This window comes from Amblyraja radiata, chromosome 4, assembly GCF_010909765.2.
Source record: "Amblyraja radiata isolate CabotCenter1 chromosome 4, sAmbRad1.1.pri, whole genome shotgun sequence".
NCBI classification, from domain to species: domain Eukaryota; kingdom Metazoa; phylum Chordata; class Chondrichthyes; order Rajiformes; family Rajidae; genus Amblyraja; species Amblyraja radiata.
The window spans coordinates 28,675,762-28,688,473 of NC_045959.1; the positions used below are offsets into that span (position 1 = coordinate 28,675,762).

Below are 12,712 nucleotides of genomic sequence, written 5' to 3' on the forward strand. Positions count from 1 at the left end.
GAAAACAGGGATTATACACCAGTTAGCCTGACATCGGTGGTGGGGAAGATGCTGGAGTCAATAATAAAGGATGAAATAGCAGCACATTTGGATAGCAGTAGCAGAATCGGTCCGAGTCAGCATGGATTTACGAAGGGGAAATCATGCTTGACTAATCTTCTGGAATTTTTTGAGGATGTAACCAGGATAATGGACAAGGGAGAGCTAGTGGATGTAGTGTACCTGGACTTTCAGAAAGCATTTGATAAGGTCCCACATAGGAGATTAGTGGGCAAAATTAGAGCACATGGTATTTGGGGTAGGGTGCTGACATGGATAGAAAATTGTTTGGCAGACAGGAAACAATGGGTAGGAATTAACGGGTCCCTTTCAGAATGGCAGGCAGTGACTAGTGGGGTACGGCAAAGCTCGGTGCTATGACCGCAGCTATTTACAATATATATTTATGATTTGGATGAAGGGATTAAAAGTAACATTAGCAAATTTGCAGATGACACAAAGCTGGGTGGCAGTGTGAACTGTGAGGAGGATGCGATGAGGTTGCAGGGTGACTTGGACGGGTTGGGTGAGTGGGCAGATGCATGGCAGCTGCAGTTTAATGTGGATAAATGTGAGGTTATCCACTTTGGTGGCACAACAGGAAGGCAGATTATTATCTAAATGGTGTCAAGTTGGGAAAAGGGGAAGTACAACCGGATCTGGGGTCCTTGTTCATCAGTCACTGAAAGTAAGCATGCAGGTACAGCTGGCAGTGAAGAAAGCAAATGGCATGTTGGCCTTCATAACAAGAGGAGTTGAGTATAGGAGCAAAGAGGTCCTCCTGCTGTTGTACAGAGCCCTAGTGTGACCACACCTGGAGTATTGTGTGCAGTTTTGATCTCCAATCTTGAGGAAGGGCATTCTTGCTATTGAGGGAGTGCAGCGCATGTTGGGCTTGTGCACTCTGGAATTTAGTAGGGTGAGTGGGGTTCTTATTGAAACATATAAGATTATTAAGGGTTTGGACATGGTAGAGGCAGGAAGCATGTTCCCGATGTTGGGAGAGTCTAGAACCAGGGGCCATAGTTTAAGAATAAGTGGTAAGCCATTTAGAACGGAGATTCGGAAAAACCTTTTCACGCAGAGTTGTGAGTCTGTGGAATTCTCTGCCTCAGAGGGCGGTGGAGGCTGGTTCTCTGGATGCTTTCAAGAGAGAGTTAGATAGAGCTCTTAGGGATAGTGGAGTTAAGGGATATGGAGAGAAGGCAGGAACGGGGTACTGATTGTGGGGATGATCAGCCACAATCACATTGAATGGCGGTGCTGGCTCGAAGGGCCAAATGGCCTACTCCTGCACCTATTGTCTATTGTCTATTAGTACGTGGGCTGTGCGTGAGCCGTGTTTACTGATGATCGGCTGGGAGAAGTTCAGCAGCCACTTACTGTGAATTGTAGAACTCAGCTCAGATGTGCTGCAATAAAACAACCCAGGTATGCTGCACATAGAACACAGGCCATGCATGTTGCACATGCAACACAGGCCATGCATGCTGCACATAGAACACAGCCCATGCATGATGCACATAGAACACAGCCAAGACATGTTGCACATGTAACACAGGCCATGCATGTTGCACATAGAACACAGGCCATGCATGTTGCACATAGAACACAGCCCAGGTGTCCAAACCTTAGACTGAACTAGAATTGGACTAGACTGGGACAACTGCGAAGCACAGACACACAGAGAGATGCACAAACATGCAGGCCCACCGGCAGGTGCATATACTGACAGACAAACATGCAGGCCCACCGGCAGGTGCATATACTGACAGACAAACATGCAGGCCCACCGGCAGGTGCATATACTGACAGACAAAGGCACAGATGGTCACGGACTCTAGAAGTTTGTAACCTGGAAGCACCTTTGCACTTCTCGCAGCAGGCTCCAGTCTGTTTGATGACAAGAGCACAGTCTTTGGGCAGAGCGGGACATTTATCTCTGGTACATCTCACCTCCTTGTTCTGCAAAAGAAAGGAAAAATTAGCAGAAGAAACAGGGAATTAGGAGTGCACCGGCTGACTGGTGCAATACAGGCCGTAGTTTAAACACCACTGAAGCAATGTCGAGCAGCTGTGGGGGGGTGGGGGGAGGAGAGCTGATAAGGAGGAAGTGAAGGATAAGGTGGGGGGGGGGGGGGGAGATGTGAAGGGGAGGGAAGGAGGGATGAAATGAACGGTTATGTAGGAGGGAATGGTGGTGAGGCCGCTGAGGGTGGGAGGAGGTGGTGGGATGGGCAAGGAGGGATGGACAAGGACTAGGGAGGGGGAGTTAAAGCGTTAGGAGCGAAAGGACAAGATACAAGGTAAATAAATGCCTTCATATTGTTCCTCTGGGAGAGCTCGTCATTTTAGCATAACCCTGCTCATTAAAGTCCGATGTAGGCAATGTCAATAGGACACAGGCCATGTGTTACTATCACCAAGATTGATGAAACTTTTCTAAATTTTCTAAAAGGGGCAGTCCTGACCAATCCTCTTATTCTGTGGGAACAGGGGCTACACAGGAGGGAGATGTCGCATACCAGCATCCTATACAGTGTGGCCTGCGAACATTCCTGCATCCTGACTTCCCCAAACAATCTCGGTTCTACTACTGTTCTCATTGCCCCTTGGCTTAAAGGGTTAACCTGGAGTGAAGTCTGTATGGACGTGGCCTGTACTAGTGGAGTGAGCATACTGAGGTGTTTAAGGTGATGAAAGGAGAAGCAGGGGGCTGTCAAGCACTCCTTCCTACAGAGGCTGTGGAGGTCCCTCTCACTCTTCGGTATCACAGAGATTTCAGGAAACAACTGGCCCCTATAGTTACAATCCAAGAACAAGCAGATGAGTCATTTGCCTGTGTGTGGAAAGTGTAATCCACCTACCGATTCCCCGCAGGCAAGTTATTAAAGACTGAACATGTCTGCCATAAACTGCCATGTACCATTGAACAAAATTCCTCTGTGGCCACATAAACCAAATACTTTGGTCCGCTATTCTGCACTCTATCTTTCGTGAAATCAATAACATTTAAGTAACATCTGTGTCAAATTCAGTTAATGAAGTGGCCACCAGAGAGATGGAATTCAATAATTATACCATCTAGAGCAGGGTCCAATCATATGTCCAGTTGATGGAAAGCCAACAATTAATGTAATGAAGTACCGTGCTCTGGATTAAGAGCTGCATATTAATACCAGACTCCTTACTCTGGCTTATTAATGAAGAGCATCAGCCATGATTCAGTGCTTGCTGATAAAGCAAACAGGGAATTATGTTTTTCTTGCAAATCAAACAAAACAGACAGGAAGACTGGTTTTGAGGCCTTTAACCCAGGTTGCCAATGGATTGGTGGTTATGAAATTAATTTATTTTAGTTAATAGGTTTTATTGAATCATTTAGTTTTAAAACTCTATGGTTGAGAATGTTTTGTTCAGAATCCAGCGGCCCACTGTCTGAGAAATCAAAGGTGATGGTCCTGGGATTACTCACCGCTCCTGTTAACTGCATCCTTTAGATAATCAGTAAGTTGAAAGATTGCCATTCTTCAATTCCAACACATTTCTCTAAAACCCTCCACCAGTTCAGGCAAGCAGGAGCAAGGTGATGAGTCTATGTACATGAAGTACATAGGAATGGACCATTCGACCGCGCGGCTCAGTACTGGTGTTGCTGTTTCACACAAACTTCCTCTTGCTTTCTCCATCTCTACCATCCTGTTCCTTTTCTCTTGTGTATTTTGTCCTTAAATCCATCTCTCTTACTCGCTGTTACTTTAATCCTCCCACGTTGAGTGCGCACCACACTCCTCAGTGCAGTGGAAAGACTTCTCCTTTTGATCTATTAGTGAGCCTAGTTTTCAACTCCCTAGAGGCGGAAACATCTTCCCTGTTCCAACCTATTGAATAACTTAACTTTAGGGACTCCATCAATTCACCGTCCAACATTGTCTATTATGGAGAAACCAGCCCAACTCAAGGTTCTTATGCTGGGAATAACCTTCCATGGTCTTTGTGAAGATGGGGGTGGAGGAAGAGGGAGCTGGTTTCCTGGAGTGGCAAAGGTATCTGAATATACATAGGGAAAGGAAGAGGCTGTACAGGCCCTTGCGCTGCCCCACCATTCAAGAAGGTCATAGAAACATGGAAAATAGATACAGGAGTAGGCCATTCGGCCCTTCGAGCCTGCACCGCCATTCAATATGATCATGGCTGATCATCCAACTCAGTATCCCGTACCTGCCTTCTCTCCATACCCCCTGATCCCTTTAGCCACAAGGGTCACATCTAACTCCCTCTTAAATATAGCCAATGAACTGGCCTCAACTACATTCTGTGGCAGAGAATTCCAGAGATTCACCACTCTCTGTGTGAAAAATGTTTTTCTCATCTCGGTCCTAAAAGACTTCCCTCTTATCCTTAAACTGTGACCCCTTGTTCTGGACTTCCCCAACATCGGGAACAATCTTCCTGCATCAAGCCCGTCCAACCCCTTAAGAATTTTGTACATTTCTATAAGATCCCCCCTCAAACTTCTAAATTCTAGTGAGTACAAGCCGAGTCTATCCAGTCTTTCTTCATATGAAAGTCCTGACATCCCAGGAATCAGTCTGGTGAACCTTCTCTATACTGTCACTGTACTGTCAGACCGATCTGTCAGCTCCTGCTATTACTGCCTCTCTGAGTATTACTTAATATAACTAGATGACAAAAATCAGATTTAAAGCACAATCTATCTGGCATTAGTTGCTGTTGGTGGAGAAGTGTTGTGACCTTTAACATAAAGGAGTGTTTCACAGTTCCACTGGGCAATCTGACCTCCACTCCTTGGCTCTGAACTCACTTCCTTCCATCCCCTCTCTTAGCTCGCTCACATCTAGAAAACCTCAATCAAATCACCTCAACCCGCTACATTCCAGGGAAGACAAACTTAAATCACTAGTCTGCAATGAATACTTGTACCCTCCTGCCAATCCTATTTCCTAGCAGGTCTTTCATTTGCCTCATCTTCAGCTCACACTTTCTTATGGGGAACTATCAAATATCACTGTGGGTCCATAGAAATGAACAGCAGCAAACAATCTACTGGAAGAACTCATCGGGCGGGTGGGGGTGGGTGGGGGTTGGATGGTGGAGGGTTAAGGAGTCGGGTCCAAACCCTGTATTAGCGCATAAGAATGCTGCTTGATCTGCTGAGTTTCTCCAGCACTAAACGTTATTCCCTTTATCATGCATCTGTACACTGTGGATGACCCAATTGTCATCAAGTATTGTCTTTCCGCTGACTGGGTAACATGCAACAAAAAGCATTTCACTGCATCTCAGTACACGTGATAACTAAATTAAACTAATCTAAACTAAAAGAAAGCAGATAGTTAGTGCTCTAGATTCCAGCATTAGCAGTCTTCCGTGACTCCAGCCAAAAATTGCCCTGTCCACTAAAATCCATCATCTTTGTCAGACTAAATACCCTTCACTGATCCAAGCCAGATCTCTATGGTCAGCTGAGAAGCTGAGAATCTTGTATCCTTAACTATGGATATGTAATCTCTCTGCACCATGCCCAGAATCCCAAACAGCTCATAACAATGCAAGTGGGCAAGACCTTCTCTCTGTAGCTCTGTGCACCCTACGCACAAAGTCCCCCTGCTTTCTGATTGAGGTTAATCATGCTGTGAAGTCTCCTTCCCTCGAGCTCGAGTGCTCAACCAGATGTGAACAGGAATCTCAGTTACGTGATAACAGCAAGCAGCAGTCCACAGGGTAGAGGCCCAGTGGATGACCCCTGGACACCACTACTCATCTGGCTTATAACCATTCCACTTCTCTGACAGTCAGTGAAAGCTTGGACCAGCACATCCACAGTGGGCAGTTTTCACCCACCTTGGCTGTGAGAGGAAGTCAGAGGTCTAGTTATGGGACCAGTTCAAGCCGGTAAACTGGGCATTAGAATATAGAACATAGAAAAGTACAGCACAGGAACGAACCCTTTGACCCACGATGTCTACCAAGTTAAACTATTCTTCTCTGCCTGCACGCGATCTATATTGCTCTATTTCCTGCATATTCACATACCTATCTAAGAGTCACTTAAATGCCACAATTGTAACTGCCTCCAGCACCACCCCTGGCAGCATGTTCCAGTCTCTGTAAAAAAACTCACTCCGCACATCTGCTTTAAACTCTTCCCTTCTCATCTTAAAGTTATGGCCCTCTCATCCCTGATAATTCCACCTGGGGAAAAAGGTTTTGACTGTCTACCACATCTATGCCTTTCCTAAATTTAAATATTTATATCACGTCTTTCCTCAACCTCCAACATTCGAGAGAAAACAATCCGAGTTTACCCAACTACTCCTTATGACTAATACTCTCTAATCCTGGCAGCATTCTGGTAAACCTCTCCTGCACCCCTAACAAAGCCTCTACATCCTACCTATAAGGACGTGACCAGAAATGTACACAATATGCTATATGCCCCAACCAAAGTCCTATAAAGCCTGACTCTTGTACTCAATGCCCTGACCAATAAAGGGATGCATACCATATGCCTTCTTTACCATTTTATCTACTTGCCACTTTCAGGGAGTTATGGACTTGGACTCCAATGTTCATCAATGCTGTCAAGGGTCTTGCCATTAATGTTCAAGGATTCATCAGCAGACCTGAATAAATATGCCGCAGTCATTATCAACTTCATAAAGAAATGTGTTGTTGAGTGCGTACCTGCAAAAATATTCAGAATATTCCCCAACAAGCCTTGGATGAATCACAATCTGCTAGATCTGTGGAGATTAAGACTTGTGATCCAGTATCATATAAGAAGTCTAGGTATGACCGTTTGTAAGTCACAAAGAGTGTGAAGAGACAATTTTGAACTAAGCTGGAGTCATAGACAGTCACTTGACTACCGTGGCATAAGTAGCAAAGATGCATCACTTCCGGATCAATTAAGATGGCGGCGCCCTGGTTGGCTGCGGCTGCTTTGACTCTCGTTAGGGATAGCGGTAAGTTTTCTAAGGTTCGGCTTCATAACTTGCAGCGGGCAGGCTGCAAGTTAATGTACGATCAAGGGGCATTACTGAGATTACAACGGTTAAGCAGTAGAGACTGCGTGGACGTTGAACTCGAGGAACGCCTGCACTGTCTCGGACTGCTGTGTCGGGAGAACCCAGCGGCCTGCAGAATTGCGGAGAATTGCGGGAAATTGCGGAGACTTTCGCAGGCACTGGCCGCTACAGAAGAACACGGAGGCGGCGCTACAGAAGACAGAAGCGGGGCTGTCGAGGGGGGCTAACGGCGAGGCTAAAGGCTAACCCGTGGAGGACACCGCTCCCATCCATTCTCCTGTCGAATGTCCGCTCTCTGGAAAATAAAATGGACTATCTACATCTGGATCTCACAATAAAAAGGGAGGTGAGAGACTGCTGCGCTATAGTCCTGACAGAGACATGGCTAAACTCATCTGTACCTGATGTGGCTGTTAGCTTAGGGGGGCTAACAACATTCCGGCTCGACAGGGACACTGTTTTGACTGGTAAATCCCGGGGTGGGGGTGTGTGCATCTACACAAACAACAGCTGGTGTAATAATGCTATTTCCAGCCACTGCTCTCCGGACATAGAGTTTTTGACTGTGAAATGCAGGCCATTCTATCTGCCACGGGAGTTTACTGTGGTTAGCATTACTGCTGTATACATCCCCCCCGCAGCCAACACTAAGGAGGCTCTGCGTATTCTCTACCGTTCCATCAGTGAGCTGCAAAGGAATCATCCAGAGGACGTTGTCATTGTTGCTGGGGACTTTAACCAGGCCAACATGAAGACTGTCCTCCCTCATTTCCATCAATATGTGGACTTTGCTACACGTGGAGAGAATACGCTGGACCGGGTCTACAGCAACATCAAGCAGGCTTTCAGAGCAGTACCCCGGCCTCACCTCGGCTCCTCTGACCACCTCTCTGTAATGCTCATCCCAGCCTATAAGCCCCTTCTGATCAGAGAGAAACCCACTGTGAAGCAGGTTAGAGTCTGGTCTGAGGGAGCTACAGAAGCACTCCAGGACTGCTTTGAGTGCACGGACTGGGACATGTTCAGGACAGCATCCACTCATAACGAAAACATCAATGTGGATGAGTATGCCATGTCAGTGTCGGGCTACATACAGAAGTGCATGGAGGACGTCACTGTCATCAGGAACATCACAACCCGGGCCAACCACAAACCTTGGATTACTGCAGAGGTGCGTGCCATGCTGAAAGCACGAAATGCGGCTTTTATATCTGGTGATTTGGGAGCTCTGAGAACAGCGAGAGCCAACCTCAACCGCGAAATTAAGAAAGCAAAGCGCGCCCACGGACAGAAAATCCAGGGTTTCTTCCAGGATGATACCAACACCAGGAACATGTGGGAAGGCATCCGGGCCATAACAAACTACAAGGCCCCTCAGATGTCTTGTAAGGATGACACAGACTTTCTAAATGAACTAAATAATCATTTCGGCAGGTTTGAGGCACTGAACACCACTACAATGAGGAAATTAGAGCCTCAACCAGGAGAACAGACACTGTCCTTTGAAACTGCTGAAGTCCGCAAAATCCTGGAGGGTATTGACCAGCGAAAGGCAGCCGGACCGGATAACATACCGGGGCGTCTGCTTAGGGGATGTGCCGACCAGCTGGCTCTGGTTCTGACAGACATTTTTAACATCTCCCTGAACCAGGCCATTGTTCCATCATGTTTCAAGACAGCCACCATCATACCAGTTCCCAAAAAGTCTACAATAACCTGCCTGAATGATTACCGCCCCGTAGCACTCACACCAATAATAATGAAGTGCTTTGAGAGGCTTATTAAGCAGCACATGGTCTCTAAACTCCCCTCCAGTTTTGACCCATTCCAGTTTGCTTATCGCCCGAACTGCTCCACAGAGGATGCTATCTCCTCTGTAGTCCACCTGAGCCTACAACACCTGGAGGAGAGGAACACCCACGTGCGGATGCTGTTTGTTGATTTCAGCTCAGCATTTAACACGATAATCCCCCAGCATCTGGTGAGCAAACTGGCACCCCTAGGTTTCAATACCATACTATGCAACTGGATCCTGGATTTCCTTTCTGAAAGACCCCAGTCTGTGCGGGTGGGGAAGAACACCTCCTCGGTCATCACACTGAGTCCTGAGTCCGCTGCTCTTCACATTGATGACACATGACTGTGTCGCCAGGTCCACTACTAACCATATCATCTAATACGCGGATGACACAACAGTAGTGGGCCTCATCCGCAATAACGACGACCAGGCATATAGAGAGGAGGTGGAACAGCTCGTGAGCTGGTGCAGCAGGAACAACCTTCTCCTAAATGTGAACAAAACCAAGGAGGTTGTCGTCGATTTCAGAAGGAAAATTCAGCCCAGTCAAACTCCACTTTGCATCAACAACTCAGCAGTGGAGCAGGTGAAAAAGATCAAGTTCCTGGGGGTGCATATAACGGACACCTTAAACTGGTCCACAAACATTACATCTCTGGCAAAACGGGCACAGCAGCGGTTGTACTTCCTCCGCAGGTTGAGAAGTTTACACCTCCACCCTCCCATCCTCGCCACTTTCTACAGAAGCACAATTGAGTCGGTCATGACCAGCTGCATCTCTACGTGGTGCGGCAGCTGTACAGCTGCGGACTGGAAGTGCCTTCAGAGAGTGGTGAGGACAGCGGAAAAAATCATTGGGACTTCTCTTCCTTCAATCATGGACATGGGGTACAAGCGCTGTCTGATTAGAGCTAAGGGCATTACCAGAGCCCCCACACACCCACAATTCGGACTGTTTATACTGCTTAACTCTGGGAGGAGGTACCGCAGCATGAAGAGCGGGACAACCAGGTTCTGCAACAGCTTCATCCCCCAGGCCATAAGATTACTGAACAATCAACAAAACCGAGGCTAGAACTTTTAAAATATCAACACTTTAAAAAAAAAACTTTTTATATATATTTATTTTACAGAACCATGCACATGAGGCATTTTTATGGACGCACCTAGCACTTTTACTTTTACTATTTACCTGATTGGAGAGTCAAATGCAACGAAATTTCGTTCAAGGTGCACTGTGTCTAGGTGTATATCTGAATGACAATAAAGTTTCCATTCATTCATTAATGACTTTTCAGGATTTGAGAGAGTAATGACAACATATATGAGACTCTATATCCCACTGTCGGATTCTATATCAGAATATCCTTCAAGAGCTTGAATCCAGGCAAGTCTCCGACCCAGACGGAGTACCTGGCCAAGTACAACGATCTGTGTGGAGTATTAAGTGATATCTTCAATCTCTCGTCTCTGCGGTCTGAGACTGCTGTTCATGGACTACAGGTCGGCATTCAACATTATCAAACCTTCCAAACTTAATACCAAGCTCCAAGGCCTGGGCCTCTGTACCACCCTTTGTACTGGATCCTTGACTTCTGAAGAAGGGTTCCGATCCGAAACGTCACCTATGATTTTTCTCCAGAGATGCTGCCTGACCTGCTGAGTTACTCCAGCATTTTGTGTCTATCTTCTGTATAAACCAGCATCTGCAGTTCTTGGTTCCAATAACAACTTCCCTTTGTTCCTATAACCCCGTCCCTCCTGCACTCCTTGACTTCCTCCTTGGCAGACTTCAGTCATTGCAGATTGGCAACAACATATCATCCTCACTGATCAGGAAAACATGGGTACCCCGCAAGAGCTCCCTGCTCTACTCTCTGTACATCCATGATTGGGTGATAATGCCATCTATAAAGTCTCCAATGTTTGGCCAAAGCACAGATGGTGATGAATCAGTAAACTATGGAAGAGATAGAACACCCGTTTGAGTGGAACCGCAACAACATCCTCTTGTTGAATGTCAACAAAACCAAGGAACTAATCGTTGACTTCAGAAAGGGAAGTTGGGTGTCAAGCAGCAGTTTTCAATGGTGTGTTGGCAGTGGGGAGAGTAAAGGGCCTGTCCCACTTGAGTGTCATTTGCGCGTCACGTAGGTAGCGCACAAAGATTTTGTGAATCCCAAAATCCTGGGGCGCCGTGCGCGACCGCGTGTCACTGCCTACGCCACCATGCGCCATGCGTGCGTCGTGATGCATAAATGATGACGCATAAATGATGCGCAAATGACGACCAAGTGGGACAGGCCCTTAAGCAACTACAAATTCCTGAGCGTTAATGTCTCGGATGATTCTGTCCTTGTCCCAGACACATTGGTGTAGCCACAATGAAAGCGTACCAGCGTCTCTACATTCTTAGAAGTTTAATGCAATTCAGCAAATAACTGAATATTCTAACAAACTTTTACAGATGCGCTGTGTCTTGATTGGTTATATCATAGCCTGATAATTCCAATATTGCAGAACACAAGAGGCTGCAGGGAGTGGAGGACACAGCTCTCCCCACCGTCAAAAGCATTTACAAGTTGTGCTGCCTCAAGAAAGGCTGCATCTATCATCATGGATCCCCCACCACCACATAAGGCCCCCACCACGTTGATACTGTCGGGCAGGAGATATACAGTAGAAGACTCGGTTCATAAACAGCTACTTTCCTACAACTATCAAGTTCCTGAACCGACCTGAGCAACCCTAACCCTCAGCAATGCAACACTACAGACCACCTCTTGCACTATTATGGACTTGTTTTGCACTAATGTCTTGCTTTTTACTCAGCCTTTTTGTTCCTTGTTACTGACATAGAATTTATGTCAAATTTATGTTTTAGTGTGTTGTTCGAATCAATTGCCTGTAAGATAGCTGCAAGGTAGACTTTCAATCTAGCTGCACTTCACTGGGTGGTACAATGTATCGGGTGGATATTATATTGTATTGAAAACACCTGTTGGGATAAAGCTCTCTGTTTACTGACTATGAACTAAATCTGAGCATTGACCCTGTCAGAGCGAATGGGTAAAGATGCCTCTCTCGACTTTCTTGCTCAGATGGTCCTGGGCTTGGTGGCAAAAGTGTGGGAATTTCCGCAGTGTCAGCGTGGGAGTGCAGTGAGTGCAGGTGCAGTAGATGGCGCTGCACCCTGCAATACAGCTGTGCTGGTGCTGTCCCAGTGCAATGTAAACCATTGTTCTGATCTATGCCAGGGTAAACTGCAAGGAAACAGGTCCTCCCACACGCAGAGCCCACTATGCCTGTACAAGGCACCAGAGCACTGAGGAGTTGATGCTCATCCAGGAGGCATCCTAAATCATGAGAACACAGGGCAGCGAGGGAACCCTTCCATATGGTGGAGTTATGGAAATAAATACTGGCCTATCCAGCAATGCTCAGATCCAGATAGTGAATTTAAAAAAACCCACAGTCTTCCTCCTGTCACTCTCGTACTCAGCTGAATTCTGCCAGCTGAGAGATTGCGTTGGTTCCAGATACTAAGCCGCAGAAACACAGTCGTGAGAGGGGTTTGTTGAAGATTTCTGCATTCTGAAGAAGGGATATAGCTCACATGGGCTATGGTTAGGTGGGTGGGCCAACCACTTCTCCATCCCTCATTTTCGGTAATGTGTTCATTTCAAACTGACCTGGAATTCTTCCTAAACCCTTGCAACAGTTATCTAGATTAGATTGGATTACAAAATCACTCTATGGAAGCTAAAAATATTAACATCGGTAAAGTGTCACAGAAATGTTCAAAACATTAACCGGATCTTGA

The 12,712-nt window shown here is 46.4% G+C and overlaps 1 protein-coding gene across 1 annotated transcript in view; it reads right to left on the reverse strand.

The window, feature by feature from the left end:
- The window catches only part of bmper (BMP binding endothelial regulator), a 41,244-nt gene that overhangs the window by 18,717 nt on the left and 9,815 nt on the right, over positions 1-12,712 (reverse strand). The window contains exon 3 of the mRNA XM_033019146.1: positions 1,905-2,004. Within this exon, the coding sequence (XP_032875037.1) occupies positions 1,905-2,004 (100 nt within the window). The remainder of the gene's footprint in view (positions 1-1,904; positions 2,005-12,712) is intronic.